The 8,579-nt window shown below is 34.3% G+C and overlaps 1 protein-coding gene across 1 annotated transcript; it reads left to right on the top strand.

Moving 5' to 3' along the window:
* The first annotated feature begins 3,287 nt into the window (after nucleotides 1-3,287).
* LOC100812009 (BTB/POZ domain-containing protein At2g04740) lies at nucleotides 3,288-8,253 on the top strand. The gene is made up of 5 exons (XM_006605590.4): nucleotides 3,288-3,872; nucleotides 4,224-4,989; nucleotides 6,303-6,339; nucleotides 6,415-6,548; nucleotides 7,640-8,253. The coding sequence occupies exons 1-5, from the start codon at nucleotides 3,464-3,466 to the stop codon at nucleotides 8,025-8,027; spliced, it is 1,734 nt and encodes a 577-aa protein (XP_006605653.1). The 5' UTR covers nucleotides 3,288-3,463; the 3' UTR covers nucleotides 8,028-8,253.
* Nucleotides 8,254-8,579: the final 326 nt, after the last annotated feature.

The raw sequence follows: 8,579 nt of genomic DNA, 5'->3' as shown, positions 1-8,579 counted from the left end.
TGTCGCCATTGATGCTCTCACAGAAACAACGTTACAGATATGTCTGAAGAACCACTCACTTGCCCAAATCCACACACTTAATCCAATTTCCATAGAACATTGCATCATAAACAGTGCATGCACCACAATCATATAGAGTATGCAAACCTAGGCTTTTTGGTCCCTCAATCCCTAACAACAAAAATTAACTTAAAATCACAATGAATTAAGAAAAGGAGGAAAAATGCAAGGCACACACCGTATGCTTCTCTTCTCTTCTTCTCTCTCCTTCTTTTTTTGGTAACCATATTTGGTTCCTCAATCCTTAACAACAAAAATTAACCAAAAATCAAAATGAAAGAAGATAGAGGGAGGAAAAACAGAAGCCACTGACCGTATGCAATTCTTCTCTACAGATATAGATGGCTTTCTCTTCTCTTCTTCCTTCTTCTTCTTTTTTCTGCCTAAAACAATCTGGATCCACCATAAGAGATAAAAGAAAAAGAAGAAAAAGAGGAAAAGGACAAAGAAAGAGAAGGGCCGAGAAAGAGAAGATTGAGGAATTGATTTGGATTATTAAGTGAAATTAAATGGGAAATTGAAATTCGCCAATCAGAGGATGACACGTGGCACTGGCAGTAGAAAAAAAAAGGTGCAAAAAATGGAGGGACAAAATGACCAAAAAACCTGGAAAAGTGCCACGTGCCGCAGCCTTAGATAGGGGCATTTTTGGCTTTTCCAAGTACTTCTCTTTTATTAGATAGTATATAGATATTTTGGGTACATACCCATGAGTACTAGTATTGGATACGTGACATAATTTTAGGAGTATCATATGTTTCATAGGTTAAAATAAATAAATCATCAATATATATATATATATATATATATATATATATATATATATATATATATATATATATATATATATATATATATATATATATATAAACTAGTGCAACATAATTTTTTTTCACTTTTCTCTTTCATTTTTTTCTTCTATTTGTTTTTAAAATATATAACTCTGCAAAGCAAATGCCGTATACCTAATATTTTTAAATGAGATATCAATATAGACGAAGACTAACGTGCGAAAGTGAAACTTCTTTCGCACGTACGAAAGTAAATATTAACCGTTTGATATTTTTTAATTTTCATCTGATGGCTCAACTTTTTTAACATTTTTGCTTTTCTTTTTTCTCTTTTTATGCCTATCGTTCCTTAATTACCCCTTTCTTCTACTTTCCTTTTCTTTGTTCCAGGTAGGGTCGGCAGCTTCCACCATGGCTCGCCGGGCCTCCGCCTCGAATGCCACTGCATTAAAGGCCTTGTTGTTGTTATTCTTCTAGCTGCCAGCGGCAACTTCCACCTTGAACCAACTGCTATAGGGATTCGTGGAGAGGGAACGAAGGGTGCATAGAGAGGAGGGGTTGCCTAAGTTGGTGTTGAGCATAAATGGATGTGATAAATGGAATCTAGGTTGCATTTTTTTGATTTTTTAGATGTTCTAGCTTAGGGTGGTACCGTTTGTTCTTCGGATTTGAGAGAAGGGGTTGCCTTCTTTTATCACTCTTTGAAATTGGTATGCATCTATTTTTCTGCAAATTTTGTTTGGGGTTTCGTAGAAAAGAATAGAGGAGACAAATTTGACCCTCCATTGTGATGATGTTGTTGAGTGGTTGATGTGCCATTATTTTCTCCTATTTCTTAAACCTTTGTGCACCATTTTAATTACTGATTAGTCTTAATTGTCAAATTAATTAGGCAGTTTTATTATTTGGGCTCATTCAGCTAATTTAATGTTTTTAATCTAATTTCAGGAATTAATGAATCATTGAGATTAATCTGGATTTTGGTTGTGGACTTAAAGAGGGCAAATAAAGCAACTTTTACCTTAGTTAATTTCGAATTAGGAGATTGCAATTTTATTTTTATGATGTTCAATGTTTATTTCGTTTTGGGCCAGAATAATGTAATAGGGCCCAATGACTCTGAGTGACCCTTATAAATAGCAGCCTTGGGATTCGTGTAAGGCTATTATGTGATTCTATTATTCAGAGCATAGTTTTAGGGTTTTACGTTTTTAAGCTCAATGTTATTGTTCACGTGAATGCTATTTTTGATTTTCTGCTTCTTATTGCAATTTCGTTTCTTGTTCCTTCTTCTGCTTTCATTTACGTTTTATGCCTTTAGTTTCATTTACGTTTTATGCTTTTGTTGAAATTATGGAAGACTAAATTTCTGATGTTGTTTCCTTCCGAGGATGAAGCTTAACTCTCTTCGAGGTTCTGTTTATAATGTAGCTTCCTGACAGTTTTCCCTTCACCAATTAACTCACATTTGTTAATGTTAATCTATGAACGCTTCGTGTTCGATTAATTGCCTCTGAGCTTAACTTACGTTCAAGCTTAATGAATGAAGGGTTAATTGGTGTATGTGTTGCTTAATCACATATTGACAATCCTAAATTGATTTTCGCTTAGTAAATTAAAATAGGGTTGGATTAAGTGGTTAACTGTTAGAGACAAATTCTTCATAACCTAGGACAAGAGAATGACTTCTGAATCAAAGGAAACAACACGTTTTTAATACTATTAATTTCGTATTCCAATTCACTTGTTCTTTAATTCACAAAACAAACAACCCCCCAATTGTTACTGTTACTGCAAGTATATTATGAACATTTAGTTTATCATTGCTCGTTGGGAAACGACCTAAGATTACTTCCTAGTTACTGCATTTTAATGTTTATTTGATTCGGATACGACCTCGATCAGTAGTGTTATTTGTCAACTATTTTTTTTTTTGTGTTGAAAAAACTTGACTGTCATGGTTAGTGTAGTTTTGCCATTGCCAATGGAAGAGAAAGGAGAAGGATAGAGTTAAATTTGAAAATGTAAAAGATAACAAAAAAAATAAAAAATAAAAATAAAAAATAATCTCAATCATTAATTTAAGAACTAATATATCTAACTACTTAAAAATCCTTTCGTACATGTGAAAGAAGTTTCATATTCGCTCGTTAGTGTTGGTCATCAATATATAAGAAAGCTGAATTGAAAGTAGCGGCGGGTAAATAGCCAAATTTCCGAAAGTTCGATACGGCCATTCACCTTTGAACGAGGAAATGTTAAAAAGTATAATAAATTGTTTCAGTCATTTAAATTTATAAAATTATTTTATCATTAAATTATAATATTTAAGAATTAGTTTAACAATAAATTTTATTTTCAAAAATTCATTTGAGTTACAAAATTTACAGATAAATTTATTATTAAATTATTTTTAGAACTAATTTATCATAATTAAATTATTTTTTTTTTATCTTTTATGAACTGTTTTTTCAACGGATCACACTTTAATTTGGCTAATTAGCCATAACAAAACCCTTTGGTTTGGGTGGAATCCAAAGGAATCGACAGCAGGGTAAACAAGCAAATAAACTAAACCCTTTGCTCCATCCATTCATCCATCTAGCAAGGCGATGATGACATTGGTTGACGAGCTGGAGACATTGGTTGACGAGCTGGATGCATTGGACTTGGGGTCGTCGGTGGTGCCGGTGAAGAAGGTCCCATACGGCGACGTGTTCGAGGCGTCCCGCGCGGGCGACGTCGAGCGGCTCCGGTACCTTCTGGAGGCAGGCGTGAACGTGAACGCTCGTGACCAGTGGGACTCCGTTGCCCTCTACTACGCCTGCCTCGCCGGCCACCTCGACGCCGCCCGCACGCTCCTTGAGAACGGCGCCATCTGCTCCGAAAACACCTTCGACGGCGACCGCTGCCACTACGCCGCCCTCAATTTGAGTGTCCGCAGACTCCTCAAGGCCTTCGAGGCCCGCCCCCCTCCCTTGGACCCCTTGCAGGCCTCTTTGCGCGACACCTTCCTCGGCTGTATGTACCGCTTCTTCCCAATTTCATTTCATTCTATTCTACTTTATAGGCTTATGCTGGGACTCAATATTATCATAAAGTTTAAATTAGTTTCTTTTTCCTCAAATTATTTAGGTTCAATTTATTTTTTTATTCAATTTGTTTCTTTAATTTTTAAAATCAATTCATTTTTTTTTTTGGAAAATGTGTATGCAGGCAGTTTAATATCCTGCCGTTTTGAACTGGTGCAATTTTTAACAATTTGGATGGAACAAGCAAATTGAACCGATTTAAGAAATTAGAGGATGAGATCGAATTTAAAAATAAATTAGAGGACTAAAAAACTAATTTAAGCTATCATAAATTGAATAGGTATTCCATCCACTCAGGGGTCCATTTGCAGCAGCAGCCACTTCCCTCCAGATGTAGCTTTTATTGTACAAGGAAAACCTATTCGAGCTCACAGAGTCATATTAAGTTCGAGGTCACCATTTTTCAAGAAAAAATTTACAACTGATTGGAAGGAGCGCAGTGAAGTTAGATTCTCAAGGGAAAGGTTGTCATATCCTGCACTTTATAGCCTTATACACTTCTTTTATTCAGACAGATTAGAGGTTGCTGTTGATGACATGCAGGACCTTATAAGAATCTGCAAAGTATGCAGATGTGAATCACTGCATAAAGTTCTTGAGAAAGAACTGATTCATCAAAAGTATGCAGATTATAAGGCACTGGGTGATGTAGATAACTCTCAGAAACGGTATATCTTACAAGGTCTATCCCTTCCCCAAGAAGATAGGCTTCCTGCAGCCTTGCATCGAATCCTTCTGACCGCCCTTTCAAATTCAACCCGCCAAAGTGGTCAAGAAGATGAAATTGATAAGTTGGTAACTAGGATGGGTGCCATGCAGATGGCGAAATCTCTGGATGATCTCGCTGATGTTTGTGTAAGAGTTGATAGAAAAATTTTCCGCTGTCACCAAGTTATTCTGGCATCTAGGTCAGAATATTTCAAAGCAAGATTATCACATATGAAGGACTTCCATGAAGACATAGATGAGTTATCTGTTGACATCCTTCCTTGCCTTGAAGAACATGACTTGAGCATGGAAGCTTTTGAGAAAATGATTGAGTATATGTAAGTCTCCTCCCCCTTGACTGTGAAATATGGAAATTGAAAATATTGGAGGGATTTAATGTGGCACTGATTGCCATTGCAACCTGATATTATTTGGCTAATCAGCATTTGCATTTTATTCTGTAGAATCTGGTTTACCTGATTTATATTTAAATGCCTTACAATGAGGAATAGGATATTCTTTCATGCATTTCTGTCATTTCAGATATGTGTGTATGTATAATTGTGTCTGTATGTATAATGTATGTATTGAGAGATTCACCTATTTGTTGTATTTCAAGTTCGAAGTAGGAACTAGGGATATATGACAAGCTAACCAAACACAATCAATTGTTGTATGGTAGTAGAATTTTATTCAAATGGGAAGCTTCTTAAGTATGCTAGTAAATATTTGTTTTATAATTTAAAATTTATAAATATATATATATATATATATATATTACTTATATTAATTCTATTTTATAAAATAAAATATTTATTTTAGAATCTGTTACGTAAAATTAGATTTTCTATCTTTCTAAGATTTTGTTTCAATGGGTCAAATGCAATTTGTTATGTTTGTTTTGATATCTATAAGTTGGTTTCCAACGGTCAGATTTTTGTTGTTGCATAAGGGGGTTTATGCCTATATATATTTCCTTTCTCCTCTCTAGAAAAGACACACAAGCAGAACAACATTTTGAATTCTTTCTCCCTAAAATTTTCTCTTCCTTCTCTTATAAAAACTTATTTTTGAGAGCAAAAGTATTGGTGTTCAGAAGGTTTGGGGATTCTTTCGCTGCACACGATTGGAACCAACGGGTTGTTGTATCTTGGGAGGAGAGCGCAATCAGATTTTCCTACCAGTACAATGGGGACGTTTTTTCTCTAAGGATAGCGTTTGCGCGCTTCAACCCAAACTAATTATTTCTCCTCCTAATTTTTTTTTTGTGCTTATTGTATGATATAATGCATTGTTGATTCATGTTATGTCAATTAAAGTTAGTTTGTTACTGTTATTTTGTTATTTAATTCAAGGCTTTGCATTTTCTTCTTATTTATTTCTTTCATTTTATTTTAATTTTCTAACAGTTTTCTCAATTAGACAGAGATTGAATAATAAAACCTATTTATATTGCTTTAAGTTTATGAATGATTGCTTTATGTGCTACACAATTTATGTATTTGTTGTTATATGCTTTTGTTGCCCGTTTTTAGTGTCTGCAGTGCTTTGAATATGATAAAGTTTCTTCAATAATGCAAGTGTATCTATAAATCAATATTCTGCTGCCAATAAGATTTTCCTTATTTTTTTTTGTCCTTTGTTGGATCAGGTACACTGATCGTTTGCAGGATATAAATCCAGATCAGGTTTTTATACACCCATATAATTTCTGTAATAGTGGTTTGTCTTTCTGTTGTTTAACATTAATATGTTTTCAACAGGCTGAGGAAATGTTGGATGTTGCTTCTAGATACTTATTGTTTCCTCTCAAGCGGGCGGTGGCTGATGTCTTGTTGCCACACTTGGAAATGGTGTCACCTGAAGAACTTTGCCATTGGTTAATACTAGCAGACATGTATTTGCTTTTCTGCCAATCTCCTCATTCTCAATCTATTAGCATGGACCATCTTCACTAAGTCTTTTTAACGCTTCTGATGTTAGTTATGTTATACATTGGCCTGCACATATTATTGCTTGTTTTATATTTACACAGGAGGGATGAGATCTATGAGACACAAAATCTAACATAGACACTGACACTCTTGCACAATTAATATCTTTAATATGAGATACTGGTACACTTAATGTGTCCGACTTGTGTGGAGGTGTCAGCTTAAGTGTTCAAGCCAACAAAAATAATCTTTTAAGTGGACACTTAATGTGAAGTGTTTGACATGTGCCAGACAGGTGTCGGAGAGGTTTTTTTGGGAACGTGTCTGACATTGTGACACTTCAAATAGGAGAAGTGCATTCATAGGATGGGATTCTTCCTTTGTTATTTTTTGTTTTGTTTTCTCATTATATTTATATGATTGTTTCAGTACTTTTTGAATCTCATGCTTCAATGTGTTTCATTTCAGTTTATTTTGGACTGTGCTTGTGTTATTATAGCTTATTTAATAAGTTAAGCACTACTTGAATTAGTACTTATTTAAGTTGCTTATCCAAATAAGTTAGTGAAATGTCTACTGGTGTAGTGATCTGGTTAATATTTCCTAACCTTTCTTGTGTGCAGTTACGAAATTTTTTGAATCCAACACAAGTAAATATTCTTTATCCATGTGGTATAACTATTAAATCATTTATGGGGAATCTGTTTAGCTGTGTTTCTATTCATATATGCTCTAGAACGCTTTCTGTTCTGAAAAGATTTCAAGAGTATCTAAAATTAAATGAGATGGTCTAGGATATTAAAAATTCTAGAATTCACTTTGCATCATGAGGAAGATTAAATTCAAAAGGGAGGATCAAAGCGAATTCATGAAAGATCGTTATCCTTTGGAAATTATGATTGCAAAAAATTCATCGAAGATTGTTATCCACTTGATAAGTGATCTTTGTTCTCATTGTTTTATGCAATATGGTGAAAATATACATATATAATAATCAAAATGTACCTGATCATATTTTGATTTATTTGTGTCTATTGAATTTGTTCTTGTACAGGTATGGTGTTTGCAAGATTCGGGAATATTGTCTAGACACAATTGCTTGTAATTTCGAAACATTTGCTGATACTAAAGAATTTCGGGCAATGTTGTTGACTTTGCCTCCACCATCTGGAGACTCGTCTCTTCGTACCACTGTCCCGAGGATTCCTGGATCTGCTCTTAATGCCGATCAAGGAAATCTTCTTGATGATTTACGTGAGAAATGGCTTGAAATTGAAGCTGCTGAGCTTGACAAGAGAGATGAGAGTGCTTTGCAATTTGACAAGCGTCTAGAGATGCTTATGCTTGTTGCAGAGCAAGAAAAATCATCAGACAATGCTGATTTAGATGGTATTAATGACACGCTTGCCATTCTTCCCAATCACCACTCTGATTTAAGGTGAACAAAAAAAAAAAAAAACTTGCAGATTTCTGAACGCTTTTTCTTTACCATTAAAAATAAAATGTATAGATTTTGTAGGTCATCATGGTGGTGGTAATCCGTAGATAACTAAGTAGGTCGCTTGGAGTGCTTAAGTTGGGTTTTTGTAACTAAAGTTGCTCAAGCATTCATTAATTCTTAAAGTTTGTTGTATCATTACTAGAAAATCTCTATATTTTGATAGCTTATATGAATGTGTGCATGTTGTTACTTGTTACAACTCGATAACCACCTGGTTAAAATATCCAAAAAATCTTATGTGTCGCTACTATTTCTTAGAATGGTTTATATATCATTTATTTTCTGATTTTTCTTCCTTATCTATGTATGATTTAAGATTAGGAGTCTAGAATTAATATGAAAATAGGTGTTAGTACTTTTATGTATGCGCCATCATTTCACACAAATATGCATAAGAGAATATTATTCAGCGTTTTATTCTCTTTCATTTTTTCGACATTTTCTACCTACAAATACTTGTAACAATTTTATAATGGTATCAAAGTCACACCAT

This window comes from Glycine max, chromosome 20 (assembly GCF_000004515.6).
Source record: "Glycine max cultivar Williams 82 chromosome 20, Glycine_max_v4.0, whole genome shotgun sequence".
Classification (NCBI taxonomy): domain Eukaryota; kingdom Viridiplantae; phylum Streptophyta; class Magnoliopsida; order Fabales; family Fabaceae; genus Glycine; species Glycine max.
Note: the sequence above shows the minus strand (reverse complement) of the source record. Positions and strands in the feature narration are given on the sequence as shown.

What these genes read in the sequence shown, in the direction of transcription:
- LOC100812009 (XM_006605590.4), top strand. Translation starts at nt 3,464, where the DNA reads ATGATGACATTGGTTGACGAGCTGGAGACATTGGTTGACGAGCTGGAT. An exon ending in GCGCGACACCTTCCTCGGCT is followed by an intron (nt 3,873 to 4,223) that starts GTATGTACCGCT and finishes TAAATTGAATAG; the next exon opens with GTATTCCATCCACTCAGGGG. An exon ending in TGGTTAATACTAGCAGACAT is followed by an intron (nt 6,549 to 7,639) that starts GTATTTGCTTTT and finishes GTTCTTGTACAG; the next exon opens with GTATGGTGTTTGCAAGATTC.